General features: G+C 40.6%; 1 protein-coding gene across 5 annotated transcripts in view; it reads right to left on the reverse strand.

Annotated features, from left to right (window-relative positions):
- Positions 1-1,314: 1,314 nt before the first annotated feature.
- The window catches only part of src (v-src avian sarcoma (Schmidt-Ruppin A-2) viral oncogene homolog), a 28,022-nt gene continuing 15,217 nt past the window's right edge, over positions 1,315-14,119 (reverse strand). The window contains exons 2-14 of one of the 5 annotated variants that reach the window (XM_067527106.1): positions 11,218-11,479; positions 9,893-9,992; positions 8,846-8,863; positions 8,120-8,218; positions 7,206-7,232; positions 6,890-6,993; positions 5,784-5,933; positions 5,441-5,596; positions 4,767-4,946; positions 4,550-4,626; positions 4,302-4,455; positions 3,921-4,052; positions 1,315-3,039 (exon numbers count right to left, since the gene is read on the reverse strand). In XM_067527106.1, the coding sequence (XP_067383207.1) occupies positions 2,831-3,039; positions 3,921-4,052; positions 4,302-4,455; positions 4,550-4,626; positions 4,767-4,946; positions 5,441-5,596; positions 5,784-5,933; positions 6,890-6,993; positions 7,206-7,232; positions 8,120-8,218; positions 8,846-8,863; positions 9,893-9,992; positions 11,218-11,470 (1,659 nt within the window). In that variant the 5' untranslated portion in view covers positions 11,471-11,479 and the 3' untranslated portion in view covers positions 1,315-2,830. The remainder of the gene's footprint in view (positions 3,040-3,920; positions 4,053-4,301; positions 4,456-4,549; positions 4,627-4,766; positions 4,947-5,440; positions 5,597-5,783; positions 5,934-6,889; positions 6,994-7,205; positions 7,233-8,119; positions 8,219-8,845; positions 8,864-9,892; positions 9,993-11,217; positions 11,480-14,119) is intronic. The other 4 variants (XM_067527107.1, XM_067527108.1, XM_067527109.1 and 1 more) reach the window with 4 other exon arrangements.

The raw sequence follows: 14,119 nt of genomic DNA on the forward strand, positions 1-14,119 counted from the left end.
TTTTCCATTTTGCCTCAGACCATTTTAAATGAGCTTTGGCCCAGAGAACAAGATCCCTCTTCCAACTTTTTTGAGAGGTCTTGAAGCCATCAAATGAAAAATTTGATAATATTTTCCATGAAATGGTAAATTTCAACTTCTGATATGTTGTTTATGTTTTATTGTGAATAAAATATGGGTTGATTTGCAAATCATTGCATTGTGTTTTTAATTTACGTTTTCACATCTTCCGAACTTTTTTGGAATTTGGGTTGTATATTTTTGATTCATGTAATCTGTGTTCCCTTTAACATGAATGGATCTCTTCTTAAAGTTTAAAAAAAGGCAAATTAAATCAAATCAACATTTACTATAAGAGTATTATGTATTTTGTTTCCTTATACTTACATGGAAAATATCTACAAACATTTCTTACCCTCACAGAGATTTTCAAATTGTTTTTGCAGCTGACAAATCTACCTAACAAAAGTGAAATGTGTGTAGTACTGACTATAATCTTCGATCACAAACAGAATCACAGTGACTGGTTACTCACTCATTCCCATTCATTCAGTGACAAGTCAAGATAAATTTTAAAATTTTATTCAAATGTACTTTTAAATTTGAACAATATTCTGTAGGATTTAACAAAATCATTTAAACTCCCACTGAATAAAGTAGAAAAGAGAATATATATATATATATATATATATATATATTTATAGACTGTAGAAATATCATTGAAAAATATCTGCATAGCCAGAAAGGAGACCCCCAGAACCCCACAGGAAATGCCCTTGGCTTGTAAGCAGAGCCGCTTATAGACGACATGACCCATTACGTGCACAGGACTGGAAAAACAAAAGGGCGAAGCCAGATTCTTGACAGCATCCATGCAGATCAATGAATTCATTGTGGCATAACAATGTCCACAGGACATATTAGATGTTACACAGATTTCAAGCTCCTTCCATTTGCTGCATCTTCTGAACAGAGCTATTTAATTATAATCAATAGTGCTTTATGAATCGTAGTCAGGTGTACTCGGAAAAACAAAAATGTTTGGTGACTGATTTCTGCTCATTTACCAGCCTCTGATGCAGCAACATGATTTGAAGATTATCACCATGTAAACATTTGCTAGTTTGATTGTATTATGGGAAGGAGTAATGCTGGTAGATGATCAGTGCCCAAGACCGAAGTGTTGCTGCACAAAAAGTTGAACTCCCCGTAGAGCTAGCTCTCCCATTCTCTCAGTCATACTGGAAATGTACAACTAAGATAAGTTTCACAGAAATACGTGCACACACACACACAAAAAAAACATACTTGTAATGTAAGTAAAAGTGTTTATATAATATATATTCATTTGATATAATTACTGTAAGGTATTAATTAACCCATAAACATTAAAGTTCAAATGATGGCAGTAACAGCAAAAATAAACAGTTGGGTTAATTTAAAAAGGAATAAATTATAAAGATGATATATACATAAAACAAATTGGCATTAGAGATATTTACAATTAAGCTTCAAGATGCCAATTTATTTGCAATATCTAGGGGACAGTTTGATGGTCTGACCCCTGTAGGCTGGAGGAAAACATAACTATAAGTAACATATCTCCAGTGTAGGATTGTGCTCAAAGATACAATAATAAAACAAGTGTGAGGGATGATTAAAATATGCATATTAGTGAGGCGAAAAAAGAAAAGTTGACCTGGTTTTAATTTTAATTCTCAAAAACAAATTGACACCTTGAAACCCCACTGGTGAGCCACTGCAGAAGTGCAGGGTGTCACACCCGTGAGCTATGTTGCTCAAACAAACAACATATCCTCTGATTACACAACTGACACTTCTTTTGTAAGAAAAGTTCAGAGTAGTAAAATACACTTTTACACACTAGAAGAGAGTACAAAAGAGATTTTCATTGGCACGAGAATCCTTGCAGCAGATTTCTAAGTCTTCTCCATCCTGAGATGTTGGTTGATGATCAGTAGCCATTTGTTTGTAAGAAAAGTCTCAAATTGAAAATAGAGATGCAAACTCCACCTCTTCTCTTCTTTGAGTTGAGCTGTACAGTACAGTATGTTGGTCAGCCACAAGCTAATTTGCCCATGTGGCACGTGAGACTGCAACGATCTAATGGGGGATAAGGAGCACTACTCTCAAGCAAAGTCTCACAGCAGTTGGGAACGAGACCTCAGTGTTGCACAGGGGAAGCGTGGCTCTAAAGTCCAAACTGAAACGTTTTCAATGGATCCAGGTTTTAAAAAATTAAATAAAAAAAGATAAAGGTGGTACCGCAATAATTGTACAGTCCTTATAGTTGCTTCTCATGTGGCAAAATGGAAGACAAGAGTCTGAGCGTGTTTCAAATAGTATCTCAGTGACAAAGTATTACAAATTGGCTGAAGCTGACAAACCATAAGACCAGTCAGGCAACTTCTTACAGGAAAAGTGCCTGGGGAATGTATGTCAAAAATACACCATACAAACACAATGAGGGTGGAAAAGCCTGTTTGGTTATATGTGGTGTTGTTTGAACGACAAACAAAGCGCTGTATGTGTAACAATCTCAAATTAATACCACGGTTTAGTCCCTCAGAGCTGTTGAAGAGTATGACAATGACTTTGGAAAGAAACAAGAACTGTAAATGTCTAAATGGTTTTATGTCCCAGTGAAGCTCCCTGATGCCAGAGAGGAACCGATTGCTGTCAGCTTGCTGCCCCATTACACAGTACATACATACACTCACACTTACATGTCCATGCACTCTAACACAAACGCACATGCTTAGTTTCGAAACATGCATAAAGCAGTGCACGTATCCACGTTCAGCCCACTTTACAGGTTATCTCCTGGCTGGTACTGAGGCTCTGTGGAGGTGAAGTAATCCTCCAGGAAGCCCTGCAGGTACTCAAAGGTGGGCCTCTCCTCAGGCTCTTTTCTCCAGCAGGTCAACATCAGCTCGTGCAGGGACTCAGGGCAGTCTGCTGGACATGGCATCCTGTAGCCACGCTCTACCTGGTCCAACACCTCCCGGTTCACCATACCTGGGAGGGTTCAAAGACATATGATGTTGGGAACAGACAAAATGTTTTTCATAACTACGACTTCAAATTGTAATCATGGTTATGCTGTTGGACCATAACATCAGTGATTAAAAGGACCGGTTCCACATTTTCTGTCTGGAAACAAAAGTCAGGTGTCCATATGAATTCGGAAAGAGGTTGTGTTTTTGCGGTTTCCTCCTTTTATGCTTGTCACTTTCTGAAAAAGGAAGTTCTAAGATGCATTTGTCGGACATATTTCACACAAACTGTGAAAAACTAAGTGCGCAGCAGTTTTTTTCACCTTGTACTTTAAGTTACTAAAAGTGATATGTTTCACACTTACACAGCTTGCAGTTGACTTATCTGACGTAACATTTGATTCAGCAATCATTCGAAGCAAGAAACTCACATAAAACGTACAAAACATTGGAGACACAGTGATTCCCAACTGTTTTCAAAACTGTCCCAAAGTGCCAAACAGATCAGTTCCAGATGTTCATTAGGAGGAAAAAAACTCCATTAAATGCTATTTAATTAATTATTATTACATGATGCTAGCGGCTAATGATTGATAGAGCTATAACAATCAATGCGGATTCAAATCTCATGGCTCAAGGAATTTAAGAGAAGTGAAGGGGGAAAATGTAATAAAATGTTTACGTGAGGACAATTAATAAATGATTAATGAATGAATGAAGATGCATAAACACATATACGAATTTCCAGCCTTTCTATAATAAAAATGTCTTTCTTTGTTAGTACCTGTCCATTGGATTTTGTCCCCCATTACCTCCAGTCCCCACCTGGCAATTGTTTTAAGACAGAACTGAAAAACTGTGAACCTACCGTTTAATCATACAGACTGAAAAAAAGCTCTCTACCTGGATAGGGCACTCTGCCTTTAGTGGCCAGTTCAGTCAGAAGGATCCCAAATGACCAGACGTCAGATTTGATGGTGAAGCGGCCGTACAGAGCAGCCTCAGGAGCAGTCCATTTGATGGGAAACTTGGCTCCTGCAAGAAAACAGGGTTATCAGCACTTTAGAACTGCATCAGTGTAGTACAGACAGAGATGGTGTGTCACTTTTTACAGCTCTCACAGAAATTTCAGCAAACTTCACTGCAACCCAAACGATGTAACATGGATCTAATACATTTGAGCACAACATCACCCACTATGTAGGCTGTACAATGATAACTCTTAAGGCTTCATTTTAAAGAAATCTTAAGAAAATAATTTCTTGTGAGCCTCTTTGGTCTTACCTTGCCTTGCAGTATATTCATTATCCTCAATGAGGCGAGCCAGACCAAAATCAGCCACTTTGCAAACCAGGTTGTCTCCCACCAAGATGTTAGCAGCTCTGAGATCTCTGTGCACGTAGTTCATCCTCTCCACATACGCCATCCCTGAAGCAATCTGAGAAGAAAGAGGTGAAGATTGGTGATCGTCTGAATTAAAGAGTGATACATTTCTGATCATTAGGATTTAAGTAGCAATTCTTTCTCCCGACCTGCGAGGCCATGTCCACCAGTTGAGGGAGACGGAGCATCTTGCCCATTTCACCTTTCAGGAAATCCAGCAAGCTACCTGTTATCAGGGACACACACTGCAGTATATTAGTTACACAGTTGGAGCTGTGTAACTGTGTGTCCAGATATTAAAATATTGTGAGGGACCGAACTGTAAAAACATTAATATATGTCAAAGGGTGAAAAGTCCATAATGACCTTGCCCCATGTACTCAGTCACAATGTAGATTGGTTCCTCTGACACCACAGCGTAGAGCTGAACCAGCTTTTCATGCCTCAGCTTCTTCATGACCTGAGCCTCCTGGAGGAAGGCCTCAGGGGACATGGTGCCAGGCTTCAGTGTCTTGATTGCCACCCTTGTAGTACCGTTCCATGTTCCTGTTGAGAGGTGCCATTTTTTAGAGGTTGCATTGCAAAGGTAGGTTAAGTAGGTTTTGAAGCATCCTTAGTTATTATTAGTTTGATGACTGACATCTGAAGGGCTGCACTGAGCGTTGCAAAGCATAGCGGACAGTTGAAGAGCAGAGCACAGCAGGAAAGGGGAAATTTCTCAATTAAGTCTTATATCGCAAAAGGCAAAACGCAGATCACTGAGAGTGAATGTCAGTTATCAGCTACAACATTTTTTAAAAAGAGAAAAGAAGCAGATCCTGTGCACTTCTCTTGTTAACGTCTCTGGTAACTGGTGCACTATCACGCACTTTGGTTTTCACACAGTTGGTGTGAAATTTTTCACATCAAGCGTGCGGTACAACGGCAAGCAAGCTAGGAACAACAACATCTTCAAACTTTTAACCACACCATACAAATAAAAGTCTTATGAACCACTTTTAATTCTCAATATTTTATTGACTGGAGAAAATACAGCTTACCCATCCAGACCTCTCCAAAGCAGCCTTGTCCAAGCTTGAGGTCAAGACGAAGGGAATCTCTGGGTATTTCCCAGGCGTCCTTGGCTAAGCCCTGAGTTTGAGGCTTCAGTACAGGACAAATGTCTGTTAGACTGTGACAGAGTCCATCAGCATGCTCTGCAGAGAAAAGACAATGTGGGCGGTCATTAACTATCAAAACTATTTTTGTGATGGTGCAGAAAAGTGAGGGAATCTGTAATAAACAAATAATGAAACGTTATTGTAAGAATCTCCATTTCTCAGTGTAATCACACAGTAAAGGGGGGAGAGGCTGAAAATTGGCATCATTTTGTAGTCAACTCACTGCGATAGTGATTGACAAGCTGCTGCAAGGTGCTGAATTGTGTGCGTGATGTAATGTAGAAGCCTCCGCTGTCCAGCTTCCTGATCTTGTAGTGCTTCACATTCAGCCCCTTGGTGTTATCGTAGTCCAACACAGACAGACAGTAGGCACCTGAAAATACATAATGAGGAAACATGCACCAGAATAACATTTGATTATGTGGGGCAAAGGTTTTAATTCAACATAACTTCCAGTTAATGAAAGCAGGTAGTAAAACTAGTCAATAGAATAAGAGACATTAGATTTAGTTTTTGATCACATTGTGCTAATTGTGCCACCAGGGGGCAGTGTAAGTCAAGTGAAAAACAGTCTAAATCACAGGGCAACCCAAGACATGTCTCCCCTTTCTCTTGATGTTTGAACTGGCCGTCACAGCCTGTGGTTGTACAGTCCTGAGCCTCCACTGCACATTGACCTAATTCTGTCTGTCTGACACACCCAGTACCTCCCTGTGGCTCCTGCTCACCTATCTACTCACTTTCTGCCCATACCTCCTTCGTTCTACGCAGAGCTTATGCTATATATATATATATATATATATCTCACACCAGGACTGTAGTATTATACAGACATAACACACTAACCCAGAGAGCCAGCTAATCTCACTGGGACTGTGTTTGCTGCAGCAGTGGCAGCAGCAGGGCAGCTGCCATCCTCTCAGAGCTTTCACCAGACCGAGTCCCCCCAGTGTCACATTCAACCATTTCCCAGTCTGCATGATTCATATATTTCTGATGCACCTACACTGTCATGCGGCTGATACGCCACAGCAGGGTGAACACTCCTCAATACTCAGACTATTGTTTGGGGGAGGCCAAATGCTCATTACACTACTACGGTGCTTATGACAACAGTTTATTTGGTAAATGTGCAATATGGGAGCAATATGTCAATATTATTCTGATCAGAATCACTGATTGTCAATGGAAACACAAAAATAGTCTAAACTTGATTCGTGATGTAATTTATATCACAAAATATCAGTAATAAATAGATATATTTTGGGAGAGACTGATGAGGCATTGAGATTTTACATTTCCGTTTGAAATGAGGGTCCATACACTCACCTTTGGTGGTCTCGCTCTCTCTCACCAGGAAAGTCCCTCTCCTGTTCTCTAAACTTAGCAGCAGCCTCTCAGAGTCGCGGCGCGTGATTCTGCCGAAGTACCACCTGGTGATGTTGGGAGAGAAAACACATAGCCACATGGGAGCAGGTTAGTGAGGGGGAGAAAGTGTATGTGCATGGAAGAGAAGTGATGTTGATGCCAAGGTGATATTACTGCTTGTAGTTTCAGAAAGTAAAAACTCTCATCTTTGCATGAGCCATGCCAGATGCAATGCATACTAATGAACACAAATGCCTGCAGAACCACAGCTGCTTACCTGGACTCTAGAGTCAGTCTGAGATGACTGGTGGAGCAAGAAGCAAAAGTGAAAAATGGCATCATTATAAAAGGTTAGTTAACGTGGCCTATAAGCAAGCAGGTTAGCAGATAAAGATGCAGTGCATGTATGCCAGAAGCAGGAAGCAGTAAATGTACTACCGTCAGGGAATGACGATTATTTACTATATTTTCAGGACATGAAGATTATTACCATTCTCATGACTGCAATATAAATATAATGATGCAGCCAGCAGTCCAATTGCTTAGCTTAGCAATAAAACTGGAAATAGAGGACTGATCCAATCCTGACAGGTTTTGCAAGGGGTTATGTGTGGAACTACTTCTTGGGCTATAACTTCCAAGAGGCTTGTTTTCACCATGAAACTGCCAATCAACCAGCTTCGACTCCAGGACATTACTGTACCAGGCCAAAAAAAGAAAGAAAAGTCGGGTACCCGTTTCTACCAAGCAACTACACCTTCAGGAACCCAAGGGTGAAAGATGTTAGTGTGCATTCTTTGTGGCCAGGTGAAGTGGATGCTGTGTTTTCATCTGGTAATTTAGTTCTTCTCAATACATCTATGTTTTTCCACTGATTTAAAACTTAGATATGAGTACCTTAGTGCAGAGGGAGGCTGATGGTTTACCTTTGTTTCCAGTCTGTTTGCTAAGTTATGATAATTTTCTGCTGGCTGTAGCATCACTTGTGAGCTGATTTTCTCATCTAACTCTTTGAAAGAAAGCAAAAGCCGCATTCTCAAAAATTTCAAACTATTGCTTTAAAAGCTACAGAGACAAAATACCAGACATTTTTAAGAATCCAAATATTTTAGTGTTAATTCTTTCATGTGCGTGGTGAAAATAAGATAAAGAGAGACAGAGCAAGAGAAAAAAAAAAATGAAGGGGTTTACTCTTCTGCCTGGATGGAGTCAGATGGAGCCACATAATTGCTGGGGATGTAACCGCTCTCTCCAGTGGTCAGGGAGCGCGCCAGCCACCAGTCCCCTTCTCTGCAGTGATGAAATGATGAGACACAGCTTTGCAGAAGCTCATCACACATCCATAACCAAAAAACAGTTTGTATGACTTAAAGAGCTGGTGTTTATCAAGCATCTCATAGTATAGATAAAGCGATACAGCCCGAACATCCACTTTAGGCTTTTGACCAATACAATAAATCAGATAAAGTTATTCCTACAGTCACTGAGGAGTTGGCTTCTGGAGAAGCTTGATAAATTCCAAGCCCAAGTGTGTCTGGATGTTACATAATTATACACAAACATGCATTCATTTGGGAATGACAAGAAGGAGGGATGGCGCTTGAATCCAACAGTGTATAAGGGAGTGAGCTGCTGAAGCTTTGCACCACTAGATTCACTTAGAAAAGTCAAAGCAAACTTATAATTTTTTTTTCGTGAATTGCCTCCAGTTGACCTGAATTGATTATAGTGCTGCAAGACTTCGCACCAACTACCCCTGTCTATTGTATGGAGGGATCGTGGGGCCTGGGCAGAGTTATATGGTTTGTGCCTTTCTAGTGGAGCTTTAAATCCAGTGCAGCAGTTTATGCTTCAGGTGATACGAGCACACAGGCAGACAAGCACATTCAAAGACAGTTTCAGAAGAGCTTCACAAACCTGCAGTTCACCTTCCTCCTATAAAAACATGTGATGGTTTGTGATGGAGAAATGGAAAAAAAGAGAGATGAAAGGGAAGTAGTGGAAAAAAAAAAGGGGGGTTAAAGAGAGAGAGCACATTATGACCAGTGGCAGAAAAGCAGAGCAATATTGTGGATATGTTAAAGCTAGAAATCTAAAACGTTTAAACTTTTACATCATTTGTAGATGAGGGAAACAATCATTTCCAATTGCAAAATACTATTATCCTAATGTATGATTATAAGTGGACCGATCAGAAAGCTAACACACCTCATTTGATTGTGATTACACGTTAAGTAAACTGAGAGTTACTTAATACTGCAGACTCTGGGTCTACGTGCCCCAAATATGATCCAGGTCTTTGGCTTAAGGGGCCAGATGCAGCAATAATCCACTATTGTACTCAGCTCCTGCCTTCTAGGTCAGCAGTTCGCTAGTGGGCAGACAGCACCGGGGGTGCTGCACTACAGTATATGGTTCACTGCACCTCTATTGATTCGTTGCAAGTCCCTATTTTGAAAACAAGCGTGAGTAACTAGGTCTCAGAATGAGTCTACGTGTCAAGAGTCAAAAAACAATTCATTTACATCTACTACCCAAGCTAGATCGAAGCATCAATATCAGTGAAGCCGTCCTTTTAATGACGTTGTAAAATTAACTTGACTGAGCTAGACTGAGACATGCGGTGCAATCAGTCCCAGTGATACTTTTCTGAACTCAACAAGAATTGTACAGTAATGTTTCGGCTGGCACAAAAATAGACCTGCTAAGGGAAGCGCGTTCCTATGGTTACAGGAGGTTTCAGAGCGACGACAAGTGGCATGCATTTTAGGGTTCAGGGCAGCCAGTCAAACAGCTGAGCAGTAACTCAGACAGACAATCTGTGGACGTGCCTATGTGCAATTATCCTTCATCACTCACATGAGGTATGAAAGGTTGATTTGTTTGTGCATGTGTATGAGAGGGAGGTGAGAGAGATTTATTAAAAGAACAGATCTTTTTGCTTGTTTTAGGTGTTCTCCTTACGTGTTGTTGACAATCTGGAGGCGTTCTCCCTTCTTAAAAGACAGGTCGGAGGCTGTTCGAGACTCATAGTCATACAGTGCCACAAAGGTCGTCACACCTCCTGGTAGAATGAGAAAGTTTGGGTTTTTTTCAGTAAAATGTATACAGCAGAATGGCATTTTTAAAATTGTTGGGACGACATAGAGGAAAACCAAAATGCAAAGACATGAAAGGGATTTAAAATGTATATTTGACTGAAAACAGCACAAAGACAACAAATCAAAAAGAGGAATCTGAAAATATATACTTATTTTGAACCTGGTGCCAGCCACATTTAAAATAAAAGATGGGACAGTGGCAATGAAACATACTAATAGATACTAATAAATAAACCCTTTTGGAATATTTCACAACTAATGTGGTTAACTGGAAACAGGTCCGTATCACAACTGGGTATAAAAAGAGCATCCCCACATCAGAAGCTGATGGTTCAGAGGTAGGGATGGGTCAAAGTTCAGCACTGTTTGAAAGACGTGGGCAAACAGTTCAATACCTTAAGAATAATGTTCTTCAATGTAAAATTACATAGAAACATAAATTCTCTGAGAAACTGGAGAAGTCTCTGTAGGCAAGGGACAATAGCAAAAGGAACACTGAATTGTCCTGAACTTTGGGGTCTCTGGCAGCTCCGCAATAAGTTAGAAATGATTGTGTAGTAGAAATTACTGCATGTACTCTGGAACACCTCTGAAACCCACTGTCAGGGAACACAGTTTGTTTCTGCATCCAAAAATGTAAGTTAAACCTCCACCGAGCTAAAGTGCAACCATATATAAACAAGAAAAGCTGGCACATTCTCTGAGCCTGAGATCCTTTAAAATGGACTGAGGTGAAGTGAAGTGCAAGAAATATCCAAATTTGAAATTCGTTTTGGAAATCAAGCTCCGCCGTTCAAGCTCAAGAGGAGAGGGAGCGTCTGACTTGTTATCAGCCCCACAGTTTCAAAAGTCACATCTGTGAACTCAAAAAATTACTTTTTTGAAACATGTTGCTGCCAACAAATTTAAATGATCACATATTAGCAATCGGCACTGAGATAGACTGGCAACTTTTCCAAGATGTACCCCCCCCAGCCCCTAAAACCGTGAACAGTGGTGAGGTTAACATTCCTTGATTTATTAGCTATGAAATTTCTGAGTTGTAACATTCGATATGTTATGTGTTTACTGTCAAATAGGTTTAAAATAATTGACATATCTTTCTGAAACTCTTGTACATGCAGTTAAAACACAATACACCGCTAAATGCAAGAGTTAAGACTGAAGGAACTGTGCTGAGATTCTCACCTGCAAGTGCGACAATGTTTGGAGACGTGACACTGTTACAGTCCACGCCTCCAAACAGAGCCAGTTCTGCATTGTTGGCCACTGACTTATTGCCAACGAGACCTCCATCCATAGTGGGGCTACGGTTGGGTGTCAGGGACTGTTTATTGGAGGTAATGTGATGGCTGCCAGCCCCTCCTCCAGAGCTGAGGTTGCCATCGAGGCTGCGGGTTCGCTTGCTTTCATCCTTGGGCTTACTCTTGGTTCCCCCCATGGCCAAGGACTGTAGAGCATTCAAGGACAGAGAAAGAGACAGCAGATCATAGAGCAACTTAATTCCTTTTTAATGTGCTTTAAAAGACAGATAACATCATTGTGCAACTCCTGGTTTTTTTTTTACTGTCATTTTCACTGTAAAAAAAGTCCAAGGCCAGATGCAAAGAACCTTGGCGGTCACCACTGTAAACGAACTGAGACGCAGTGTCATGTAGATTACATGAAGCAAAAGTTCCCCACGAATGGTGGAGCAGCTGCAACTCTACAATTTCAACACAGATACGAGATCCATCCACACACACACACACACACACACACACACACAGCAGACATTTCACACATGCCTGTGCGCACACGTGTCAGACACAAATGCTCGGAGAAAAGCTACAGTATTTTGTGGTGTCATTCTTTTGGCTTCACTCAGACGGATTATTTAAAGATGAGTTAGTTTATTTTTCTACCAAAGGCTTGTCCACATTCATGTCACTTCAATTTGAAGGAATACAGTGTTCTATAATTTCAGGTCTGTTTTAGAATGTTGGCTGAACAAAGTGAGAAAGGTTATTTTTAATAGGGTAAACAAATAAGTGACTAAAGCTGTATTAATGGAATTTTTTGGCTTCTGGGGGAATTTGATCTGAATGTTAGCAAACTATTAGCCTATTATCAGATTGAGCAGACATGAAGCATTCATTTAGAGACATGTCTCAGGCCAGTTGACCAATATAGGTCTGATAATTATTCCCCTTTTAGCTTTTTTTTTAGTGTGTGCCAGCTCCTGAGGAAAGTATCTTGCTCTTTAGCCACTAAATGTTCCATTACATTAGGCAACATTAGATCACGTCTACAGTAAGTCGGCTGAATGTGGAGCCACAACGTTTTGGTTGTTCAGCCAGACTGAAATTGTGGGAGTGTGTAAATCCTGTGTATGGGGAAAACAGAGCTCTGATAGAAAAGCTATAATATTGGAACCCACACAGGTGGGGGCAGAAGTACTTTTTACGCCCAAAATCAGTCGTTTTTTTAAATTTGCTTGTTCCCTGATACTATTCACTTTGTTCTCTGACAACACCATAACTCCACAATTCTTGTCATCGACTAATGCATGGAAACAGAAAGAACAGCATTTCTTACTTGCTTGCTTTCTGAGGCCTGGTTGTCAGACCTCCATCCAAGGTTCATCCAGAAATAACCCAGTGTAGGCAACTGAAATTAGACAGTTTGGTCTACAGATGATTTACTATTTACATAATAATTACAATTTTTATTAGTGATTTAGCAGACGTGTTTTTCCAAAGCGACTAAGTAGCAGACACTAGGTTCAAATTGTGGGTTCGGAGTCTTGTCCATGGACACTTTGACTTGTAGCCAGAAGGGCCAGGAGTCGAACCGCTGACCCTTTAGGATAGTGGCTAGCTGGCCAATCAGCCAACAACGCTGCGTAAATTAACAAACAACAGGGGTTTGGGATACGTTGGGCACTGATCCACCCATTGGAGCCTTTGTTGCCGGGTGGAAAAAGTAGACTCTTTTTAAAAAGAGACAGTCCTTGTCACACTGCCGTGATTCAACTGGTCTTCAAATGAGGCCCCTGAATTAAAACACAGCTGTAGTCTTAGTTACCCAGCGTGTTTGCCGACAAACAGCTTTCTGTTGCATCTGGAACCAACACTGGTGAGAAACATCAGACCAAAACAGTAAAGTCTGAGCAATCAAATCAGTTCACTGAAAGGCACTTTCGCAGGAGGGAGGAGAACTGAGTAACGAGTGACGAGTTCAATGGTTTCACAATTACAAGCCATTGATTTAAAATGACTGATTATGTTTGCTATTAAAGGCAGCACTAAGCAAAAGCTAATATTACTTTTTAAATGCAGCCACATATAACTGTGTTTAACAGAAACTCACATTTTTTCATGTTGGACATGTAAAAACAAAAGAGGTATTGATCATAATAAAGTTCAACATTAGGTCAGTGTTGGATACTTGTTATGTTTCTCTTTTCTTAAGCCTCCCACCTACTCATAAAGTAGCTCTAATCACAGCTTAGTACTGTGAAATCATTGCACTAAGCCAAAGATAATTTAGGGACTCAAGTCCACGCTATCATGGACAGATATAGCCACAGGGGGTCCACTCGGACATGCTACTTTACAGAAAACACTAAGGTGGGGTTGCCTGGGGCCCTTATGATAAGCAGATAAGGGTCTATGTGGCCTATGGGAGTCAGGCTGCTCAACCCACTGCTTAATACCACCATCCTGACTGTGCATCAGTTGGATCTAAAAGTGGGGACAGCTCATCTATGAGTCCACTCCCATTCACAAGCCAATCTAATGAATGTGAGCCAAGCCACAAACCACAATCCACAGACCAGCAGCCAGTGTGATGCAGGGATATATGGTGGAGAATGAAGAAAGAAGAGGACAGTTCGCTAACCACACGAGGGAAGTTAGTGAAGCTGTCACTGGTTCTTCTGTCATTTTGGGTGGTTGTTTCAGGAAGCAAAGGCTGCAAAGGTTTACTGTGTTTTTCTTTAGTCAGTTTAAGAAAATGCTATGGACGTACACCACAGAGTATGTGAGCTCACTCAGAAAAGCAGCGATGACAGCTGAGAAATAAATGTTAAAAGTAGACAGAAACAAGC

Source organism: Channa argus, chromosome 13 (genome assembly GCF_033026475.1).
Source record: "Channa argus isolate prfri chromosome 13, Channa argus male v1.0, whole genome shotgun sequence".
Taxonomy (NCBI): Eukaryota; Metazoa; Chordata; class Actinopteri; order Anabantiformes; family Channidae; genus Channa; species Channa argus.